This window comes from Lutzomyia longipalpis, chromosome 1 (assembly GCF_024334085.1).
Source record: "Lutzomyia longipalpis isolate SR_M1_2022 chromosome 1, ASM2433408v1".
Lineage (NCBI taxonomy): Eukaryota > Metazoa > Arthropoda > Insecta > Diptera > Psychodidae > Lutzomyia > Lutzomyia longipalpis.
Window position 1 is genome coordinate 29199747 of NC_074707.1, and position 22350 is coordinate 29222096.

At 34.1% G+C, this 22350-nt stretch overlaps 9 protein-coding genes across 11 annotated transcripts in view; 1 reads left to right on the plus strand and 8 right to left on the minus strand.

The window, feature by feature from the left end:
- LOC129797635 (cytochrome P450 6A1-like) overlaps positions 1-21804 on the minus strand; it is a 690618-nt gene extending 668814 nt beyond the window's left edge. Inside the window, exons 1-2 of the mRNA XM_055840403.1 lie at positions 20645-21804; positions 19878-20584 (exon numbers count right to left, since the gene is read on the minus strand). Coding sequence (XP_055696378.1) covers positions 20169-20584; positions 20645-21737 — 1509 coding nt within the window. The 5' untranslated portion in view covers positions 21738-21804 and the 3' untranslated portion in view covers positions 19878-20168. The remainder of the gene's footprint in view (positions 1-19877; positions 20585-20644) is intronic.
- The window catches only part of LOC129797457 (sodium/calcium exchanger 1), a 121904-nt gene that overhangs the window by 86994 nt on the left and 12560 nt on the right, over positions 1-22350 (plus strand). The window lies entirely within an intron of this gene.
- Positions 1744-3515, minus strand: LOC129797739 (cytochrome P450 6A1-like). Its single transcript, XM_055840574.1, has 2 exons — positions 2334-3515; positions 1744-2258 (listed from the first exon to the last, which is right to left on the minus strand). The coding sequence occupies exons 1-2, from the start codon at positions 3424-3426 to the stop codon at positions 1843-1845; spliced, it is 1509 nt and encodes a 502-aa protein (XP_055696549.1). The 5' UTR covers positions 3427-3515; the 3' UTR covers positions 1744-1842.
- On the minus strand, positions 3681-5687 carry LOC129797565 (cytochrome P450 6a9-like). The gene is made up of 2 exons (XM_055840287.1): positions 4385-5687; positions 3681-4313 (listed from the first exon to the last, which is right to left on the minus strand). Exons 1-2 carry the CDS (start codon positions 5475-5477, stop codon positions 3898-3900), a joined length of 1509 nt encoding a protein of 502 aa, XP_055696262.1. The 5' UTR covers positions 5478-5687; the 3' UTR covers positions 3681-3897.
- Positions 5718-8352, minus strand: LOC129797752 (probable cytochrome P450 6a23). The gene is made up of 2 exons (XM_055840590.1): positions 7217-8352; positions 5718-7147 (listed from the first exon to the last, which is right to left on the minus strand). Exons 1-2 carry the CDS (start codon positions 8331-8333, stop codon positions 6732-6734), a joined length of 1533 nt encoding a protein of 510 aa, XP_055696565.1. The 5' UTR covers positions 8334-8352; the 3' UTR covers positions 5718-6731.
- On the minus strand, positions 8549-10630 carry LOC129797562 (cytochrome P450 6a9-like). Its single transcript, XM_055840284.1, has 2 exons — positions 9191-10630; positions 8549-9124 (listed from the first exon to the last, which is right to left on the minus strand). The coding sequence occupies exons 1-2, from the start codon at positions 10284-10286 to the stop codon at positions 8709-8711; spliced, it is 1512 nt and encodes a 503-aa protein (XP_055696259.1). The 5' UTR covers positions 10287-10630; the 3' UTR covers positions 8549-8708.
- Positions 12847-15342, minus strand: LOC129797563 (cytochrome P450 6a9-like). Its single transcript, XM_055840285.1, has 2 exons — positions 13501-15342; positions 12847-13436 (listed from the first exon to the last, which is right to left on the minus strand). The coding sequence occupies exons 1-2, from the start codon at positions 14591-14593 to the stop codon at positions 13021-13023; spliced, it is 1509 nt and encodes a 502-aa protein (XP_055696260.1). The 5' UTR covers positions 14594-15342; the 3' UTR covers positions 12847-13020.
- LOC129797631 (cytochrome P450 6a9-like) lies at positions 14117-16747 on the minus strand. The gene is made up of 2 exons (XM_055840399.1): positions 15714-16747; positions 14117-15626 (listed from the first exon to the last, which is right to left on the minus strand). The coding sequence occupies exons 1-2, from the start codon at positions 16378-16380 to the stop codon at positions 15211-15213; spliced, it is 1083 nt and encodes a 360-aa protein (XP_055696374.1). The 5' UTR covers positions 16381-16747; the 3' UTR covers positions 14117-15210.
- LOC129797560 (cytochrome P450 6a9-like) lies at positions 17643-19354 on the minus strand. Its single transcript, XM_055840282.1, has 2 exons — positions 18188-19354; positions 17643-18114 (listed from the first exon to the last, which is right to left on the minus strand). The coding sequence occupies exons 1-2, from the start codon at positions 19278-19280 to the stop codon at positions 17696-17698; spliced, it is 1512 nt and encodes a 503-aa protein (XP_055696257.1). The 5' UTR covers positions 19281-19354; the 3' UTR covers positions 17643-17695.

Genomic DNA, 22350 nt, shown 5'->3' on the forward strand with positions numbered 1-22350 from the left:
CCAAGACTGCATTTACTTCTTCTCTCACACGCTCCTGAATATCTTCATTTAATGCTAATTCGTACAGGGCAAAAGCCATTGTCGATGAAGATGTTTCGAATCCCGCAATAAAGAATACAAATGTCTGAGCTGCTAGCTCTTCAAATGTTAATTTTCCTAAATCAACGTTGTCTCCTTCCAGTTTTCCCGTATTCTTGAGTTGAATCATCAAAGATAAAAAGTCGTTTCTGTTCACATTATTCTTCTCCCTGTAGTCAATGGTATCCCCCAAGAGTTTTAGAAAGAATTTAGTCACATCTGGTTCTGTTATTGACATTCGAAGAGTTTTTGCAATTTTCGGGAAAGTTTGAATGACTATTTGTTTGGCAAAGGAGAAACCACTGAATTCAAAGACTTGCTTTCCAACCCTTCGGAACTCTGTATCAGGTTCCTTGAGACTATTGCACTCAATTCCAAAAGCACAACTACCAATAACGTCTGTTGTAAAGCGAGCAAGCATTTCTTTCACTTCAATTTCGTCCCTTTTTACTGCATAGGGCTCCAAGAATTTCTGAAATTCATTTGCAACAGCTATGATTGTTGAATGCATCATCTTCATCTTTCCAGATGTGAATGTTGGGCTCAATTTAGCTCGCATTAATTTCCACTTTTGTCCAGACAGCGAAAAGAGATGCCCCGACAGAGGATCATCTCGTTCATTAACATACATCCCTCTATCGTGGAAATATTGAAAATCTTTAACGAGAACACTTTTCAGGAGATCCAAATCCAAAATAACAGAAATAGGATCTGTTAGAAAATACATTCCGCCGATAACATCTTTGCCCTTCAATTCTCGATAAGTATCTTGGAGGGCAATTGCAAAGTGCTTCGATGTACCAACCCCCCACAGATTTCCAATCAAAAACGTAGGTTTAATAAATGGTACTCCTCGTTCCTCCCAATAGGATTGGAGTTTTTTAACGTAAAAATATCCCACAATCACAGAGGTTACCACAAATACCAAAAGCACCGTCAAATCCATTTTGCTAACTTTTACAATAAACTGCGCGCGAATTGTTTCAGAACGCGGCTGTTCGCAGAATACCGTGGAAGTATAAATCAAGTCTGTTATATAGCCTCATGCAGACGTATTGTAGATAATGATTGCGACTGCGTAACATACTAGCAAATAGCAGATAAACAAAATATCGCGCGCTATGATATCTAAAAAACTTATCTCGTTCTTTTCAATTTGATTCCACTACACATTAGCACTATGCTTATGTATTCATATTCTGTACAACATATTTGAAACATATGGCACGTAGGAGTGAACGAACATGTATGGTCAATTGTGATATTTTTAAACACAAATTTGCTATCAACACTTACACACCACAGATAATTAAATTTTTCTGCAAGTAATGTTTAGGAAATTTAATAAAGCGCAACAGAAATTTTTTTAAATACTTTTTAATGTTTTAATCATAGAATTTTTTGCATATCATGATCAAGGTGAAAAGATAATCTAATTCAAATTGGAGCCACATGATTTTATTAACTACATTTCACAATTTCGCGCAATTTCCCTAAGGTTCTTATTTCCAAAAAAAAAAACTTAAACTTTCCTATAGTAATTTTAGTTCAGAATTAATTGAATTAAAAGAAAGGAAACTTATGATCTTGTGATATTTATATCACTAAAGGTATAAGCAATATGGCAATCCAGGATAAACGAGTGTTTTTGAAAAGAAACTCAGGTCAATTCAAATTAATTTATTTCTCAATAATTCATTTGAAACGTTTGAAACTTTTGCTAAAAGTAGGATACCAATGAAGAAATCTCACTACATTTTGAAATTAAATCTTTTCCAATTTCAACCACATTCCTCCCTTTGGAGACAATACTTGGGAAGGAGGATTAGGAACATATGGTATTTGAGTTCTAGAAGATGTCTTAACACGATACTTGCTGAGCACATGCGCTATACCAACTCGAGTTTGCATCATTCCAAATCGCATTCCAACACAAATCCTAGGACCTTCTCCAAATGGAATCCAAGCAAAGGGATGACGATTTTTAATATTCTCATCCGTGAATCTATCAGGATCAAATTTCTCGGGATCTGGATATATTTGTGGATCGTGGTGAATACCATAAACTGGTACCATCACCGTTGTCCCTTTTTCAATTACATGTTTAGTTCCAGGGACATTGTAGTCTTGTCCACAAAGTCTTATTAGAGAATCGCCAATAGGATGTTTCCTTAGGGTTTCTGTAATTAGTTTAATAATAATTATGTCCAACTAAAAATAAATTACAAATAATTTCTATCAAAATTAAGGCTTACCATTTATGATCTGATCAATATATTTCATCTCCATACAGGCCTCATATGTATATTCTCCATTGTACTTTTCAAGAATCCTATGAATTTCTTCTCTCGCTTTATCCTGAATATCTTGATGTTGCGCTAATTCATAGAAGGCAAAAGTCATTGTTGATCCAGATGTCTCAAATCCACCAACAAAAAAGACAAAGGTTTGTGCAGCTAATTCTTCAAAAGTCATTTTTCCCAAATCCGTATTATCTCCTTCAAGTTTCCCTGTTTTCATAATTTGCATGAGAAGTGATAGGAAATCATTTCTCTTAATATTATTCCTCTCTCGGTATTCAACAGTTTCTTTGAGGAGTCTCATGAAAAATTCAGATACCTCAGGTTTGTTAATTTTCATTTTCAATGCCCGACCAACATTTGGGAAAGCAGTTAGGAAAAATATACGTAAAAATTCTAATCCTTCAAACTGAAAAATTTTCTTTCCAATCCTTCTAAATTCGGCATCGGGGTCCTTCAAACTGTTGCACTCAACTCCAAAAGCACAATTTCCAATAACGTCAGTTGTAAATCTAGAAAAGATGTCCTTCACTTCAACAACTTCGTTTTTTTCTGCGAATGGTTCCAAGTAATTTTGAAACTCTTTAGCAACAGCAGTAATCGTACTGTGCATCATTTTCATCTTCCCAGAAGTGAATGTAGGGCTCAGTTTATTCCTCAAATTCTTCCACCTTTGACCAGATAGCGAAACCAAATGCCCTGACAATGGATCATCCTTTTCATTTATATAAAATCCTCTGTCGTGAAAATATTGAAAATCCTTTACGAAGACATTTCTCACAAATTCCAAGTCCAGTGCCACCACCACAGGCTGGGTAAAGAAGAATATTCCTCCAAAGACATCTTTTCCTTTAAGTTGATTGTAGATTTTTGTAAAAATCTCACTTGAATGCTTCGTACTTCCCATTTCTTGTAGATTTCCTAACGGAAATTGAGGCTTCACGTATGGGACTCCCCTTTCCTCCCAATATTGATACTTTTTCTTCACATATAAATATCCTGCGACCAGTAAAGTCACAACAGTCACCAAAAAGAAACTTAGATCCATCCTTGCGGAATTTACCGACAAAAAAGATCACTGGTTTGGTTAATTTATGATTCGTAGTGTTGAAATATTTCTTCTTCACGGACACTTTGGTAATGAACTTGGACAAAGCAAAAATTTGCTTATATATAACGAATTTCAGTGAGGTTGTATTGAAAGTGAGCTTTAGATAGTGTTACAAATGCAAGAGTTATATCACTAAAAAAAATTCACAAACACAGACACACTTTGCATGATTTAGAGATATACATAATCTCCAAAATAATTTGGACACAGTTTATACAGTGAACGATGTAATTTTTATATACACATGTATAAAAATTTACTTTAAGTCGCAATTTATGAGTGGAAAAAATTTGATATTACAGAAAAAAATCATTTTTTGTAAACAGTGAATAGCCATTATTTATGTATTTTAAATCCACAGTTATTATGAATGAGCTTAGATTAGTCTCTTATACATATATCCACAAACTAGAGGTTTTCCAGTTTCAACCACATTCCACCTTTGGGTGTCAATATATTTGTATGTGGATCTGCGATATAAGGTATTTGAGTTTTTGATGATGTTTTAACACGATATTTTGAAAGGATATGCGCCAGACCAACTCGCATTTGCATCATGCCAAATCTCAATCCGAGACAAATTCTTGGACCTTCTCCGAATGGGAGCCAAGCACATGGATGACGTTTCTTTATGTTTTCTTCCGTGAATCTATCTGGATCAAATTTGTGAGGATCTGGATAAATATCTGGATCATAGTGAATGCCATGAACGGGTATTGCAATCGCAGTTCCTTTCTCGATAACATGTTTAGTTCCCGGAACAGTGTAGTCTTTTACACAAACTCTACTCAAAGGTTCCATAATAGGGTATTTTCTCATAGTTTCTGTAATGAAAGAAAAAAAGGTTTAGGAAATTCTTCTTTCTTTTTGTGGAAGACTTGCTTAGATGCCTCACCGTTTAAGATCTGATCAATATATTTCATCTCCATACAAGCATCGTAGGTAAATTCTCCATTGTATTTCGCTAAAACTTTGTTAACTTCTTCTCTTGCGCGATCCTGAATGTCTTGATGTTGAGCCAATTCATATAAGAGGAAAGTCATGGTGGTTGAAGAAGTTTCGTAACCCGCACCAAAAAAGATAAAAGTCTGTGCAGCTAATTCGTTGAATGTCAATTTACCCAACTCTGTATCATCTCCCTCAAGCTTTCCAGTCTTCATAATTTGCATCAACAACAACAGGAAGTCATTTCGCTTTATGTTATTTTTCTCTCGGTATTCAGTAGTTTCCTTTAGAATTCGCATGAAAAATTCAGATACATCTACTTTATTTATTTTCAGTCTTAAAATCCGACCTAAGTTTGGAAATATTGTTACAAAAAATATTTGCAATAACTCGAATTTAGTATACTCAAACACTCTCTTTCCAATTCTTCTAAACTCAGCATCAGGATCCTTTAAACTGTTACACTCAACACCAAAAGCACAAGATCCAATAACATCTGTTGTAAAACGGGCCAAAATATCTTTGATTTCCACTACTTCACTTCTTTGAGCAATTGGTTCCAAGTAATTCTGTAGTTCCTTAGCCACGGCATTTATTGTTTCTTGCATCATTTTAATTTTTCCAGATGAAAATGTTGGACTAAATTTAATCCTCAAATTTTTCCAACGTTGTCCAGGTAAAGCAAATATGTTTCCAGACAAGGGATCATCTTTTTCGTTCATATACAGTGCTCTGTCAGTAAAATACTGAAAATCCCTAATGAAGATGTTTCTTATAAATTCTAAGTCCACGGCTATAACAACAGGTTGAGTAAAAAAGTACATTCCTCCGAAAAGAACTTTTCCTTTGAATTGTTTGTAAATTTTTGGAAACATTTCATTTGCAGGCGTCGTAGTTCCTATTCCTTTAAGATTTCCATATGGAAATTCAGGTTTCACATAAGGCACTCCCCTTTCTTCCCAATATTGGAACTTTTTCTTCACATATAAATATCCTGCTACGAATAGTGTTACAACTGTTACTAAAAACGTGCTCAGATCCATCGTAATTTTACATCACTTTTGATTCACAGTCACTTTTGTAATAAACTTGGACGAGACTATTATTTGGTTTTTATAGACTATGAGTTTCGAGTATGTGTGAAGTTTATTGGATTTTTCACTGTTTTGAATTAAATTTGAGTTACATCAAAATTTCAGAAGTTACTAATACTTGTGTATATTATGGCTTCAAAATATTACCAAGGTGTTTTGAATATATTAAGGAAAAGTATATTTTTTAATTCATTAAGCCAAAATGCCATTGAATTTATAAGAACTGAATGGAAATTTTTGAGAAAAGAAAAGGTAAGTTATGTTGTGATTGAAAATACCTCTATTTTTAACAAATTTATCTGATTAATTTAAACAGAAATTTACATATTGAACCTTGATCGTCAAAGCTGTATTTTTCATATTTAAAAAGTCCGTTTTTTTTCAATTTCATAAATACAAAATAAGAACATCCAAGAATATTGTTGTATTATATATATAAATATAAAATCTAATGTATAGTCCCTCTTTATGTAATCTTTGTGTTATCTGGGGCAATAAAGTATTATTATATATATAGCTTGGAATATCCACCCAGTACTATTGCATTATTTTTTTAGTTCCCAAAAGTTTCATGTTTTTGGAAAAAAGAGGTTTTCTATAATATGTAGTGCCTCATCTTGGAGCAAAGTTTTACTATAAAATTTTCCACAATAGTGATAATGACCTTATTTTTCTTTTACACCGGGTCACCTTCAAAACCATATTTTGCTCTACTGATGTGTGATATTTAATTAATGCCTCCTCAATCGAGCCTCTTCTCTTAATATCCCAGACTCTATACTTAAATTCTTTATTTCTCATCTTTGTCATCCGATTATTTTTGCTCGTCAATTTATTTTCAATAACGCTATAGACTCTTCTAATTTTTTTAAAAATATATATAGGTGTTTTTTCTTATACAAGGATTTTCATGCTTCTATTTTTGCAACTTTTTTCTCGAAAAAAAAATACCTGCTACCTCTCTAAAATGAAGATGCGCCAAATTTTTTTTAGAGATTTCAAACATTAAAATTAAATGCCTTCAACCTTTTACAAACCTATAACTCAAGAAAACTCGACTTAAATATTTTTTTATTTTACTTTTATTTTAGTAAATATGAAAAATACAAAATACATAAAATCAAGAAATATGAATGCATAAAACGGTCTATAGCAGGAATACGAGGAATAATCGTCCCATGTAATTGTTAAGTTCACAAATTCCTATATCTTTTCCAATTTCAGCCACATCCCTCCCTTTGACGACAATACATTGATATGTGGATCTGCAACATATGGTATTTGAGTCTTTGGTGATGTTTTAACACGATATTTCGTGAGCACATGCCCTAAACCGACTCTAGTCTGCATCATTCCAAATCGCATTCCAATACAATTTCTTGGACCTTCTCCAAATGGGAGCCAAGCACACGGATGACGATTTTTTATATTTTCTTCTGTGAATCTATCAGGATCAAATTTCTCAGGATCTGGGTATATTTGTGGGTCATGGTGAATACCATAAACTGGTACCATTACTGTTGTTCCTTTCTCAATAACATGTTTAGTTCCAGGGACATTGTAATCTTTTATGCAAATCCTAATCAAATTATCACCAATCGGATGTTTTCTCATAGATTCTTTAAAGAAAAAAAAAGAAAACAATCGTATATTTTTAATGAATATTTCTGTCTAGAAATATTTCATACCATTAATAACTTGATCGATGTAATTCATCTCCATACATGCATCGTAGGTAAATTCTCCATTGTATTTCTCGAGAATCTTCTGGACTTCTGTCCTAGCACGATCCTGAATGTCTTGATGTTGAGCCAATTCATATAAGGCAAACGTCATAGCAGATGAAGAAGTTTCGTAACCAGCAACAAAGAAGATAAAAGTCTGTGCAGCCAATTCGTTAAATGTCAATTTTCCCAACTCTGTATCATCTCCCTCAAGCTTTCCTGTCTTCATAATTTGCATCAACAACGACAAGAAGTCATTTCGCTTTATGTTATTTTTCTCTCTGTATTCAGTAGTTTCCCTTAGAATTCTCATGAAAAATTCAGATACATCTTCTTTATTAAATTTCATTCTTAAAGCCCGACCCAAGTTTGGAAACATTGTTAAAAAATAAGCACGCAAAAACTCCAATCCACTGTAATCAAACACTCTCTTTCCAATTCTTTTAAACTCAGCATTAGGATTCTTTAGACTGTTACACTCAACGCCAAAAGCACAAGATCCAATAACATCAATTGTAAACCTGGACATAATATCTTTGATTTCCACTACTTCACTTCTTTGAGCAATTGGTTCCAAGTAATTCTGTAGTTCCTTAGCCACGGCATTTATTGTTTCTTGCATCATTTTAATTTTTCCAGATGAAAATGTTGGACTAAATTTATTCCTCAAATTTTTCCAACGTTGTCCAGTTAAAGCAAATATGTGTCCAGATAAAGGATCATCTTTTTCGTTCATATAAAGTCCTCTGTCTGCAAAATACTGGTAATCTCTAATGAAGATATTTTTTATAAGTTCTAAATCCACCGCTATAGCAACAGGTTCAGTAAAGTAATACATTCCTCCGAAAAGAACTTTTCCTTTAAATTGTTTGTAAATTTTTGGAAATATATCAGTTGTATGCTTCGTAGTTCCTATTCCTTTAAGATTTCCGTATGGAAATTCAGGTTTCACATAAGGCACTCCCCTTTCTTCCCAATATTGGAACTTTTTCTTCACGTATAAATATCCTGCTACGAACAGTGTTACAACTGTTACTAAAAACGCGCTCAGACCCATCGTTTTTTTTCCAACACTTTTCATTCACAGTCACTTTTGTAATGAATTTGGACGAGACTTTAGTTTTGCTTTTATAGATGATGAGCATGTGTGTGAGATTATACGATATTTTAGTTAAAAGGGCCTGGTAGAGGAATAATTTCATTGAATAAAAATCAACACGCCAAGAAACGAAGCAATAAAAAGTGTTTTTGTGTCTTTGAGAAGATGATTAATAAAATTCAAATTATTTCTGTTTATTTCATAAGTATATTGTAGACCTTTGTCTTATTATTTCAAATACATACACTGACTCAGCGTAAACATACGATATATGTACTGTACACATACATATCATCATTTATGTTAATTATTTATTGTTTCACTTTTTTTTATTTTTTATTTTTCCTTGAGAAAATCTTAAACTTTTTCCAATTGCATCCACATTCCTCCCTTTGATGATATAACTGGAGATCCTGGATCTAAGACTAAAGGAATGGGTGTCCTGGAGCATGTCCTTACGCGATACTTTGACAGAACATGTGCCAATCCGATGCGAGTCTGCATCATTCCAAATCGCATTCCAATACAAATTCTCGGTCCTTCTCCAAATGGTATCCATGCGAGCGGATGTCTGGCCTTAATGTTGTCATCTGTAAAACGATCTGGATCGAATTTCTCGGGATCTGGATAAATGTCTGGATCACGATGAAATCCCATAATTGGAATCATTACAGTAGTTCCCTTTTCAATTATGTGAGTAGTCCCAGGAACCGCATAGTCCTGCCCGCATACTCTAATTAGGCTATCCACAATAGGATACTTCCTTAGCGTTTCTTTATTAAAGCAAAAAGAAAATTAAATTGTGAGAAATAACCAAGAAGATTTTAAAGATACTTTACCCTGAATAATTTGGTCGATGTACTTTAATTCCATACAAGCTTCATATGTGTATTCTCCATTGTATTTTGCTAGAACTCTATTCACTTCCTCTCTAGCTCGATCCTTAATATCTTGATGTTGCGCCAATTCATAAAATGCCAGAGTCATAGTAGATGAAGACGTTTCATAACCAGCGGCAAAGAATATAAAAATTTGCGCTGCTAATTCATCGAAAGTCATTTTCCCCAAGTCTGTATCATCCCCTTCGATTTTTCCAGTATTCTTAATTTGCATTAAAAGATCAAGAAAATCGTTTCGCTTAATACCATGCTTTTCTCTATACTCAGTGGTTTCTCGAAGAAGTTTCATACAGAAATCCGTAACTTCAGGCTTGTTAATCTTCAACCTCAGAGCTTTTCCCAATCCGGGAAATAATGTTAAGAAGAAAATACGCAAGAATTCCATTTGTGTGAATTGAAATATTAATTTTCCGATCCTCCTGAACTCAGTGTCTGGCTCCTTGATGCTGTTACATTCAATACCAAATGCACAATTACCAATGACATCAGTAGTAAAGCGAGCAAAAATGTCTTTAATTTCTATTTCTTCCCTTTTCTCAGCAATTGGTTCAAGACACTTTTGAAATTCATTTGCAACCGATATTATAATGCTGTGCATTGTCTTCATCTTGCCTGAAGTGAAGGTAGGACTCAACTTGGTTCTTATTGTCTTCCACCTTTGACCAGAAAGAGCAAAAAGTTGTCCCGATAGAGGATCATCTCTTTCATTGCAATAAACACCACGATCATAGAAATACTGAAAGTCTTTAACCAAAATATTTTGCAAAAAGTCCAGGTCAGTTGCAAGGACAACGGGGTTGAAAAAAAAATAAATTCCTCCAAAAACATCTTTGCCTTTCAACTCTTTGTATGCTCCACCAAAGACTTGGGAAGAATGTTGGGTTTTACCCATTTCTCCAATAATTCCCAGAGGAAATTTTGGTTTAATGAATGGTACTCCTCTGTCCTCCCAATATCTGTACTTCCTTTTTACATAGAAATAGCCTAGCACCAGTACAGTAACTATAGTCACAAGAAAGAAACTTAAATCCATCATATGACTGTTTTTACACACACGAATCACCTAAAAATTCTTCTAAACCTTCACTCTTTCGTACTCTCCAGTAGACTGATCTTGCCGAAATTGAGCGAAAAAGCATTTTAAGACATACATGTGTACGTTCAGTACATATAGGAACACATAAATACATAGATATAAAAAGTTTCTTGTATTTGTTCCTCTTTTAATCAGTTTAAGAGTTCTAATGATACAAAAAAGTGTGCGAGCAAAAAGAAGATAAATGAGCTTTGTGTACAAAATTACTTAATTGATACTGGGCTTTATTATTATTATTATTATTTTTATTAAAGGATCATCCCACATGCATCAGACGCTTTCGCATCCATCTCAGCTTCGTGGGGGAGATCCTATAAAACATATTTTACATTATTATTTACACAATATTTACAAGTACAAGTTTTATAACTAGAGCTAATCTACTTCATTATTTCTATTTTTTCTAAACTCTATTTACAAAAATTTACTAGATTTTACAAAAATTACGATAATTTACATTTTTTTTTTCTTGAAATTTTTCTTTCGTATGAAATATTTTGTACAATAAGTTATTTAATTTCATTTTTTTTAAACTTCAAAATCTTCTTGCTTCTAACAAATACTACTAAATGATTAGAAAATAAAAATTCATCAATTTTAAATTTTCATTTTTAGAAAAATAAAATCTACTTCTGTAACTTTAACAATTCACACTATATTTTCCATTTAATCACTTCGCTGAATCCGCTGAGCATTCTCCTGCATCGCAGGCCAAAATTTCTGGCTTTCCTGGATGATTCGCATCACTCAAAGAGAAGCCCCAGATATTCACAATCTTCATAATTTCTGACAAAAAATATGTTACCTTCTCGAATTCAGTCACTTTATGAGGATTATTCACTATAGCATTCCAAGTAACTTGGGGATTTTGACTCAAAGCGTTCCACTGAGCCTGTTGTTTTGCAGCATTTTTCTTGATCTCCTCAACATTGATAAGAGTCCTGGATGGCTTTACTTTTCCCTTGTTACTATTGCTTCCAAAAATTGGGAATGCAGCATAATCATTGATATCTGGCGAGACGTCTTTTGGCTCTGAATCCTTCACCATGTCAGCCGCTTCACGGAAAGAAATCCTCTTCTTAGATATAAGATCTTTAATAGAAGCTTGTCTCTTGAATTCCGGGCACGTCTTATCCGTCATTTCATGATTACCTTTGCAATTGCCACATTTCTTTTCCTGGCATTCATGATTTTCCAAAAATTCTTGAGCACATGATCGGCAAATCTGTTGCTGTGAGCTGCAGCTATTCTTTCCGTGCCCAAACTTGAAACATTTGAAGCACTGAAGCACATTTTCTCTCATTTTCTTCACACGACGGCAAGCGCCATGTATCCTCACAGAGTCTGGAAGATTATCTCCGAGAAATCTGACTTTCATTGAAGTTGTGGTGGTGAATGTATCCTTTCCATTCACTTTTCCAGCGAATTTCTTCATTCTCTCCATACCTATAATCTCGACTGGTGATGAAGTGGCATCGAAGACATTTTCCGTGGTCATTTCAAGTGGAATATCATAAATCACACCGATTTTCTCAGCGAAAAATCGAGGAATGAATGCTTTGATGTTATTAGCGCGAAGATTGACCATTTTTGTTGCATTATTTGCATCCTGAGCTGCAAAAAATGTAACTCTGCATTTCTTCTTATTCACTTTATTGATCGACTCGAATCGCCTGTTGCAGTCTTTGAGAAATTTCCCCAATTTGATGTCATTCCATTGTCCTTCATCGTATGTGAAATAAACGACATACGGTCCGTGATCTCTCTTGCTATAGAGTATATCATCCATTGGCTTCTTTGTATCAGCTCCCTCATTTGATTTCTGGCTCTGCAGAACTTGCTCATTTTTTGATCCCGTTGCATGAGGCTCACTCGAATGCAAATCTGAGTTGGTTGTACTCGGTAATTTTGTCGTCGTATTGGAGGCGCTCTCCTGAAAATCTCCATCACTCTCAAAATCACTAATCTCATCAATCTCTTGCTCATTGGAACCGGTTGATTCACTCGTATCAATGTCCATTTCAGCCGAATGCTCAATAGTCTCTTTCTTTTTTCTCTTTCCTCCACCCGGGGGATTCTCGGTGTTCAAATCCCCCATCTTCCTCACTCTCCTTCGCTCACTCAATTCACAAGATTTTCTTTAATTTTCCACTAAAAATCAATATAATTTCACCTTTAATTATTTCAAGAACTTAAATAAGTTATAGATCACCAATCTACCACAAAAAAACTTCTATATTTCAGCGCTTTTAAACTTAAAAAGATAACTTTAATCAGAGCTTCAAAAATCTACGTCTGCACTCAACCACACTCTCTATCGGAATACTGGGCTTTATGGGTGTAAGTCTTAATTTTGGAAAACCAAAATTTTTACGATTTTCATTTATTCTTTTATTTATCAAACTTTTTCTTAAATATAGAAATATTTTCGGAGAAAATTATTTAAAGAAAATATTTGAATAGATCTGACTTTATTTTTTTATTGAAAATAAATAACTGGTTTTTTCTGTTTAAGAAACTTTAATTCTTATTCATCGTGATCAAGCATAATTGTTGCTATTTCATTTTAATTTGTGATATTGAATTTTCCATACACCTTTTGTCTAATGTCTTTTTCTTATCTAACTGAAAGTATCAGATGACTGGGTAAAATCATGGCTATTATAGGCTTTCATTAAACCTTTTCTAATCTCAGCCACATTCCTCCCTTAGGTGACATGACTGCATTAGTTGTATCCAAGACAAGTGGAACTGGAGTTTTCGGAGATAATTTAACGCGGTATTTTGAAAGAATATTTGCTAGTCCCACCCTAGTTTGCATCATACCAAATCGCATTCCAACACAAATCCTTGGACCCTCTCCGAATGGTAGCCAAGCATATGGATGTCTGTTCTTCACATTTTCCTCTGTAAATCTATCAGGATCGAATTTCTCTGGATCTGGATAGATATCTGGGTCATGATGAATAGCATAAACCGAAATGTTAACGAACGTTCCCTTCTCAATTACATGCTTTGTACCGGGAACATTGTAATCTTGTCCACAGCTTCGTAGAAGACTGTCCACAATTGGATGCTTCCTCAGAGACTCTATATAAAAACACATGATTTCATTAATTAATAGTTCCTAAGTTATTTAAACTGTTCAATTTACCATGAATAATTTGGTCGATGTACTTCAACTCCATACAAGCTTCGTAAGTGTATTCTCCATTGTATTTCGCTAAAACTTTGTTAACTTCTTCTCTTGCGCGATCCTGAATATCTTGATGCTGTGCCAACTCGTATAAGGCAAAAGTCATGGTAGAAGAAGAAGTTTCGTATCCAGCAATAAAGAATAAGAAAGTTTGAGCTGCCAATTCTTCAAAAGTCATTTTTCCCAAATCAGTATCATCACCCTCAAGCTTTCCTGTCTTCATAATCTGCATAAGGAGCGACAAAAAATCGTTTCGCTTAATATTGTTTTTATCTCTATAGTCTGTTGTTTCTTTAAGAAGTCTCATAAAGAATTCGGAAACTTCAGGTTTAGTAATTTTTAATTTGAGGGCTCTTCCAAAATTTTGGAACATTGCCAAAAAGAAAACTCGCACGAATTGAAACCCTGTAAACTCGAACACTCTCTTCCCCACTCTCCGGAATTCCGTATCGGGTTCTTTCAAACTGTTGCACTCAATACCAAAAGCACAATTTCCAATCACATCTGTAGTGAAACGCGATAAGATGTCCTTGATTTCAACTTCTTGATTCTTTTGTGCAATAGGCTCCAAATATTTCTGAAACTCTTTAGCAACTGCAATGATCGTACTGTGCATCATCTTCATCTTTCCAGATGTAAAGGTAGGGCTCAGTTTGTTTCTCAAATTCTTCCAACGCTGTCCTGACAAAGCGAATAAATGCCCAGATAGAGGATCATCTTTTTCATTGACGTAGACTCCACGATCATGGAAGTATTGGAAGTCTTTAACCAGAATATTTTTCAAGAACTCTAAATCCAATGGGATTATAGCCGGCTTGGTGAAGAAGTATATCCCTCCGAAAACGTCTTGACCCTTGAGTTGTTTATATATATCAGCAAATAGTTTACTAGTATGCTTAGAACCTCCCATTCCTTTAATATTTCCAAAAGGGAATTGAGGCTTCACGTATGGGACTCCTCTTTCCTCCCAATATTGATACTTCTTCTTCACATAGAGGTATCCTGCAACAAGCAGGGTGACTACAGTCACAAGAACCAAGTTCAAATCCATATTGTGGACAAGAATTTAATGGCACCCTTTCCAACTTCACAGTTACACTTCGAATATTTAAAATTTGGCAAGATCGCGACTTTATATTGCTGAAGTTCAACTGTATGCGTAGTTTTCAAGTGATTGGTAAACCAGGAGATAAGATTGTATTGTAGAAGTAAATATGTTTTGATTTTTCTTTTTGTCGCTACTTGACAATATTTTCTGAAAAGTCATGCATGATCAACAGAAGCAAAATCATGCATCAATTTTTGATCAACATGTCATGTTTGAGAATCACGCACGTGGAAAGTCTAATCACCTCTGATGATTGTGTTGTGGATGTACAAAATTTGTCTTTAATGATCGTGTCTTTTTGAATGCACGATGATACGAAAAAAGGAATTTATAACTTTGCTACACGGTCATTTCTACGCAGAAAAACATTTCGATTTTTTTCCATACAAAAACCATAAACAAAATTGCAGATACAGCATCTTTTCTTTTTTGAGACAACATTGTTTAGTAAACGAACATGAACGGGTCATTTTATTTCAATTACATAGTTATAAAATTTTTAAATGGTTATTTTATTTTATCCAAGTTGTTTAATTATCTTTTTATTCTGAAATTGCTTGTTACACTTTCTCTAATTTTAACCACATTCCACCTTTGGGGGTCATTACAAAATTAGATGGTTCCAACACTAGAGGTATCAGCGTCTTAGGGCAAGTTATAACTCGATATTTTGACAAAAGACTAGCAATTCCCACCCTAGTTTGCATCATTCCAAATCGCATTCCAACACAAATCCTTGGACCCTCTCCGAATGGTAGCCAAGCATATGGATGTCTGTTCTTCACATTTTCTTCGGTAAATCTATCAGGATCGAATTTCTCTGGATCTGGATAGATGTCTGGATCATGATGAATAGCATAAACCGAAATGTTAAAGAATGTTCCCTTCTCAATTACATGCTTTGTGCCAGGAACATTGTAATCTTGTCCACAGCTTCGTAAAAGACTGTCCACAATTGGATATTTTCTTAGAGACTCTGTTTGAAAATGAAAATTATTTAATTTTTTTTTTATAACTTTGCTTATGGAATTTAAAAACTAAAATTATTTTGAACTATATTTACCATGAATAATTTGGTCAATGTACTTAAATTCCAAACAAGCTTCATAGGTATATTCTCCATTGTATTTCTCTAGAACCTTCTTGACTTCTTCCCTTGCACGATCCTGAATATCCTGGTGTTGTGCCAACTCGTATAAAGCAAAAGTCATGGTAGATGAAGAAGTTTCATATCCAGCAATAAAGAATAAGAAAGTTTGAGCTGCCAGTTCTTCAAAAGTCATTTTTCCCAAATCCGTTTCATCTCCCTCAAGTTTCCCTGTCTTCATAATCTGCATTAGCAGCGAAAGAAAATCGTTTCGCTTAATATTATTTTTATCTCTATAGTGTGTGGTTTCCCTAAGGAGCCTCATGAAAAATTCCGAAACGTCCGGTTTAGTAATTTTCATTCTGAATGCTCTTCCCAGATTTTGAAACATTCCCAAAAAGAAAGCTCTCATTATTTCAAATGAAGAAAATTCAACTACTCTCTTCCCAATTCTCCTAAATTCCGCATCAGGTTTCTTGAGACTGTTGCACTCAATGCCAAAAGCACAATTTCCAATCACATCTGTTGTAAATCTTGAGAGAACGTCTTTTATTTCTATTTCCTCATTTTTCTGAGCAATAGGCTCCAAGTAATTTTGGAACTCTTTAGCAACCGAAATAATCGTACTATGCATCATCTTCATCTTCCCAGATGTGAATGTAGGACTTAGTTTATTTCTTAAATTTCTCTAACGCTGACCATTCAAGGCAAATAAATGTGCAGATAAGGGATCATCTCTTTCGTTTACGTAAATTCCACGATCGTGGAAATATTGGAAATCCTTAACAAGAATATTCTTCAGAAAATCCAAATCTAACGGTATAACAGCTGGCTTGGTAAAGAAGTATATTCCTCCGAAAACGTCTTGACCCTTGAGTTGAGTGTACATATCGGCGAAAAATTTGCTTATGTGTTTTTCACTCGACATTCCTTTAAGATTTCCAAAAGGAAATTGAGGTTTCACATGCGGTACACCCCTCTCTTTCCAGTACTGAAACTTCTTCTTCACATACAAATATCCTGCAACTATCAGAGTAATTACAGTCACGAAAAAGAGACTCAAATCCATTTCAAAATTCACAACTTGACTGATTGAAAGCAAAAAACTCACTTCCACTTCGCAATCACTGATGGAATATTTTTAGCTTAACCAGATGAACGAATTTCATACAAACACCAACTTTAAACATCTACCAAATTGTATGAGTTTTGTGTGTATTTGTATAAATGTATATAATGTATAGACCATTATTTTGAATTAGTTGTCTTGTGTTTCGTATATCTGTATTGTTACATTATGTTGAATACTTTATATTTTTTGCGCTCAAATGTTTATGATGTCATAGATTCTGTAAAAGAGTCGTTTTCGATAACACCTACCTTTTATATGTTCTAAAATTCACAAAATTGATCATTTTCTATATCTTGGGCTTCTTTGTTTCTTTATTCATATTATGAGTAAGAAAAAAATAACATTTTCTTTATTATTGAAATTTTTCATTTTGTTTACTTTTTGTACAAATAAAATAAAAAGAACTTTGCAATATATGCATTACTATATACTTTTTGTTTATGTACATAAGTACTACACAGCGTATCTTTAATGTATATTAACTTGGTATAAAGCTATGACTTCTCAATTTATTCATTTATTTATTTTATATCAACACGTGGACATTGATATCAAAGCAAAAATATTGTAATCTATAGACATGATAATACTTTTAGCGCTTTTAGCAATTTTTGAATAAACAAAAGGTATATGTACTTACTCCAATGAGATTTTATTCTTTTCCGATAAAGGAATTATAACCTGCGCCATCAGTGTCGATTTAATTTTTCGAATGAAGCAGCAGAAATTTTACAAAAGAAATTTAAGTGATCTGCTGATTTATCTACTCTTGATACCTTTTATCTATTTCAGTGATAGGAATTTATTATCAATTGATATCAGTAGCTTACAACGCCTTTTCCAATTTTAACCACATTCCTCCTTTAGGTGACATAACTGTGTTTGAAGGTTCCAAAATAAGAGGTATTGGTGTCCTGGTGCAAGTTTTAACGCGGTATTTTGATAGAAGATGTGCCAGTCCAACTCTTGTTTGCATTACACCAAATCTCAATCCAACACAGATCCTTGGACCTTCACCAAACGGAATCCAAGCATATGGGTGGCGTTTCTTTATGTTTTCATCTGTGAATCTATCAGGATCGAATGTTTCGGGATTGGGATATATCTCTGGGTCATGGTGAATGCCATATACTGGGATTGATACGAAAGTTCCCTTTTCAATAACATGTTTTGTCCCTGGTACTGGATAGTCTTGACCACAGGTTCTTATGAGACTGTCAACGATCGGATGTTTCCTCAGTGTTTCTGTTAACATTATTTATATTAAATTTTTGAATTGAAATATTTCATGTGTATAATTTTTATAAGAATCACTTACCATTAATGATTTGATCAACATATTTCATTTCCATACAGGCCTCATAAGTATATTTCCCATTATACTTCTCTAGGACCTTCCTAACTTCTTCTCTAGCACGATCTTGAATGTCCTGGTGCTGTGCCAATTCGTACAATGCGAAAGTCATGGTTGATGAAGAAGTTTCAAATCCAGCGATAAAGAACAGGAAAGTTTGAGCTGCCAATTCTTCAAAAGTCATTTTCCCCAAATCCGTTTCATCTCCCTCAAGCTTTCCTGTCTTCATTATCTGCATTAGAAGTGATAGAAAGTCGTTCCTCTGAATATTATTCTTCTCCCTGTATTCGGTAGTTTCTTTCAGAAGTCGCATAAAGAAATCAGATACTTCGGGCTTGTTAATTTTCATTTTAAATATCTGACCTAAATTTGGGAACATAGTTAGGAAAAATACACGCAGAAATTCTACACCAGTAAATTCAAATACTCTCTTTCCAATTCTCCGGAATTCCGTATCTGGTTCTTTGAGACTGTTGCACTCAATACCAAAAGCACAATTTCCAATCACATCTGTTGTAAATCTTGAGAGAACGTCTTTTATTTCTATTTCCTCATTTTTCTGCGCAATAGGTTCCAAGTAATTTTGGAACTCTTTAGCAACTGCGATGATCGTACTATGCATCATCTTCATCTTCCCAGAAGTGAATGTAGGGCTTAGTTTATTTCTCAAATTCTTCCAACGTTGACCAGACAGAGCAAATAAGTGTCCAGATAAAGGATCGTCTCTTTCATTGACGTACAATCCACGATCATGGAAATATTGGAAGTCTTTTACGAAGATATTCTTGAGAAGTTCCAAATCTAGTGGCATTACAACGGGTTGTGTGAAGAAGTACATGCCACCGAACACATCTTTTCCCTTTAGTTCTCTGTAGATATCTGTGAAGACTGTACTTGAGTGCTTTGTTCTTCCCATTTCCTTGAGAGCTCCAAATGGAAATTGAGGTTTCACATAAGGTACACCCTTCTCCTCCCAATATTGAAACTTCTTCTTCACATAGAGATATCCTGCTACCAGCAGGGTCACCACAGACACCAAAAACAGATTTAAATCCATTTTTTGGTGCTTAAAAAAATCACGAGCACTTTATTCTGCGATACCTTTTACTTTGACGGTCACTCGTAAAATATACCAAAATTGGCAAGATGGGCATTTATAGGTAATTTTGGCACATACATGTATTGGTGGATGTAGTAAATACAAATGATTTAAGATTTTCTCTGTATTAATTTCAACATACCGAGTAATGACACGTGAAAATTTTGCTTATGTACAGTAAAACCTGTAGCCATGTCAGACAAGTATAATACATAAAGCAGTTGATGATGCTCACAAAAAATAATTGTTATCATGTAGGTAGGTACTTTCTGAGTACACCACTAAAACTTTATGCGACTCTGATTGAATCTCTTCCAAATTGTCGATAAGAAATATAAAAACAGAAGATTCTTTCGCTAGATATAAAAGAGAAATCTTTTAACCCGGATGTAGGTACGTAGTATGTAATATATTAGCACGTTTCGTCAAATGTTTCGTAAGATTGTTTTTAGTTGTGATTCTCCTTTATGTCTCAGATGAATATAAACAGGTCAATAAACCTTAAGAACAAATGCTGAAATGATTGGAGCTTCATTTAAAAAACGTATTGTATACATTTACGGATTTTTTATTATTATTTTTCTAACATTTAATATAGTTCTTTAGAAATATAATTATGTAGTTATAAAGAGTTATTGTTTTACATGATAACCGTTCACTTTGAACATTCACAGATTAGGAAAACCTATCCTTTCTCTTGTTACACAAAAACAGGTTAAATGTCTTAATACCTAAAGCATCCATGTGCTCCTCAAGGTGTTAAATAAATTGATGACTTAATTGATGATTCAATTGTTAAAGTCAAGTTTAATTTACAGCCTCCACACATAAATTATTTTGTTTTGATTACAATTTTTCGATTCTCAACCACATTCCTCCGACGGGTGACAAAAATGCACTGCTAGGTATAAAAGTCATTGGAACTGGAGTTTTCTGAGTAACTTGCACTCTATATTTACTCAATACAGTAGCCAAGCCCACACGTGTTTGCATCATACCAAATCTCATTCCTATGCAAACCCTAGGACCCTCACCAAAGGGAAGATATGCCATTGGATGACGATTCTGAATGTTTTCCTCTGTAAAACGATCTGGATCGAATATTTCGGGATTTGGATAGATTTCTGGATCACGATGAATTGCATAGACAGGTACCCCAATCGGTGTGCCTTTTTTTAGAACACGATTACTCCCTGGGATTTTGTAGTCATTAGTTACAATTCTACTGAGATTATCCAAAATGGGATATTTTCGCAAAGTTTCTGGAAGAGAGAAAAATAATATTAAAATTTGTTGATTAAGCCTAGAAAGTTTATTTTTACCTTGAATAACTCTGTCAAGATATTTGAGCTCCATACAAGCCTCGTAGGTGTATTCCCCTCCATGCTTTTCCAATACTGTCTTCACTTTCTCCCTGACTCGATCTTGAATGTCCTGATTAAGAGCCATTTCGTACAATGCAAAAGTCATTGTTGCTGAAGATGTATCAAAGCCACCAACGAAAAATATAAATATCTGAGCTGCTAATTCCTCAAAGGTTAATTTTCCAAGATCGGTATTATCTCCTTCCAATTTTCCTGTATTTTTCAATTGAATCATCAAGGATAGAAAATCATTCCTCTTGACATTATTCTTCTCTCTGTAGTCAATTGTATCCCGCAGAAGATTCATGAAGAAATTAGTAACAGTATCACTATTTAATTTTATTCTTAAGGCTTTGGCTAAACTAGGACACCATTGAGCCAAAATAACTTTAAAAAGAACTCCAGGAGTAAATTGAAATACTTGTCTACCAATCTTGCGAAATTCCGTTTCAGGATCCTTTAGGCTATTGCACTCAATACCAAAAGCACAATTTCCAATCACGTCTGTTGTGAAGCGAGCGAGAAAATCTTTAAACTCGATTTCCTCTCCCTTCTGAGCATGAGGCTCGAGAGCTTTTTGGAATTCAAGTGCAACTCCTGTTATAGTGCTGTGCATCATCTTCATCTTTCCAGATGTGAAAGTGGGACTCAATTTGCCTCTCAACACCTTCCATTTTTGCCCTTTTAGGCCAAATAAATGTCCTGATAGTGGATCATCGCGTTCATTCACATAAACACCTCTATCATGAAAGTATTGAAAATCTTTCACTAGAACATCCTTAAGAAAATCCAAATCCAATATTAAAGCCATTGGACTGGTCATAAAATACATTCCCATGATGATGTCTTTTCCCTTCATTTCTCTGTAGTGATCCTGTAGAGACAAGCTCGCATGCTTTTTCCATCCCAAGCCCCAAACGTTTCCAAAAGGAAAAGTTGGTTTTGCATAAATAAATCCATTATCTGCCCAAAATCGGTACTGCTTTTTCACATAAAAATATATAGCAAACACACAGGTCACAACACAGCACCAAAATACTGTTAAATCCATTTTTCAAATGCTTCTTTAGGGATGCCGAAAATTCGTTTGAGTATCACGTACGACGTTTAAACATTTAATATTAGAGTACTGGAAAATTTCAGCTTTTATATGTAGCCCCCACACATTCTATGAGTTTTGTGTGAGTACATATTGTTGGTACGAAAATAGAAACATGCGCGAGTTGAAGAATTCTTCATGGTATTAGTTAATATAATCTTGAACTTCAACACAAGCTAAACGATCAATTACTTATGTAATATAATGCGTAGGTAGTTATAAATGTGTTAGAAATTTGATTCATTTTTTATTCTTATACTTTATCAATCCTGTACTTCCTTATCAATAAAGGTGTAAAGAGTACTTGCTCTTTAAACCGGATCTAAATAAGTATCAAGTGCATATAACTTCTAATATAACTAGAAATATCGATAAGATGTGAAACCCTAACTACGTACATACATATATAGCTAAAACTTTCAAATCAGCACATGTCCTCCAAGGTAACAGCAAAATCGCAAATAGCATTTTTTTTTTAAATTAATCTAAATTATTTAAAATTTCACAGAATTATTAAAAAATGAAAAAATTTTTTTTACAAGTATATGCATATAAGTATAATTTT

Coding starts and splice junctions, on each gene's coding strand:
- LOC129797739 (XM_055840574.1), bottom strand. CDS start 3,426: ATGGATCTAAGTTTCTTTTTGGTGACTGTTGTGACTTTACTGGTCGCA. Junction 2,259..2,333: donor TATTGATCAGATCATAAATG/GTAAGCCTTAAT, acceptor AACTAATTACAG/AAACCCTAAGGAAACATCCT.
- LOC129797565 (XM_055840287.1), bottom strand. CDS start 5,477: ATGGATCTGAGCACGTTTTTAGTAACAGTTGTAACACTATTCGTAGCA. Junction 4,314..4,384: donor TATTGATCAGATCTTAAACG/GTGAGGCATCTA, acceptor CTTTCATTACAG/AAACTATGAGAAAATACCCT.
- LOC129797752 (XM_055840590.1), bottom strand. CDS start 8,333: ATGAAAAGTGTTGGAAAAAAAACGATGGGTCTGAGCGCGTTTTTAGTA. Junction 7,148..7,216: donor CATCGATCAAGTTATTAATG/GTATGAAATATT, acceptor TTTTCTTTAAAG/AATCTATGAGAAAACATCCG.
- LOC129797562 (XM_055840284.1), bottom strand. CDS start 10,286: ATGATGGATTTAAGTTTCTTTCTTGTGACTATAGTTACTGTACTGGTG. Junction 9,125..9,190: donor CATCGACCAAATTATTCAGG/GTAAAGTATCTT, acceptor GCTTTAATAAAG/AAACGCTAAGGAAGTATCCT.
- LOC129797563 (XM_055840285.1), bottom strand. CDS start 14,593: ATGGATTTGAACTTGGTTCTTGTGACTGTAGTCACCCTGCTTGTTGCA. Junction 13,437..13,500: donor CATCGACCAAATTATTCATG/GTAAATTGAACA, acceptor GTTTTTATATAG/AGTCTCTGAGGAAGCATCCA.
- LOC129797631 (XM_055840399.1), bottom strand. CDS start 16,380: ATGAAGATGATGCATAGTACGATTATTTCGGTTGCTAAAGAGTTCCAA. Junction 15,627..15,713: donor CATTGACCAAATTATTCATG/GTAAATATAGTT, acceptor ATTTTCAAACAG/AGTCTCTAAGAAAATATCCA.
- LOC129797560 (XM_055840282.1), bottom strand. CDS start 19,280: ATGGATTTAAATCTGTTTTTGGTGTCTGTGGTGACCCTGCTGGTAGCA. Junction 18,115..18,187: donor TGTTGATCAAATCATTAATG/GTAAGTGATTCT, acceptor TAATGTTAACAG/AAACACTGAGGAAACATCCG.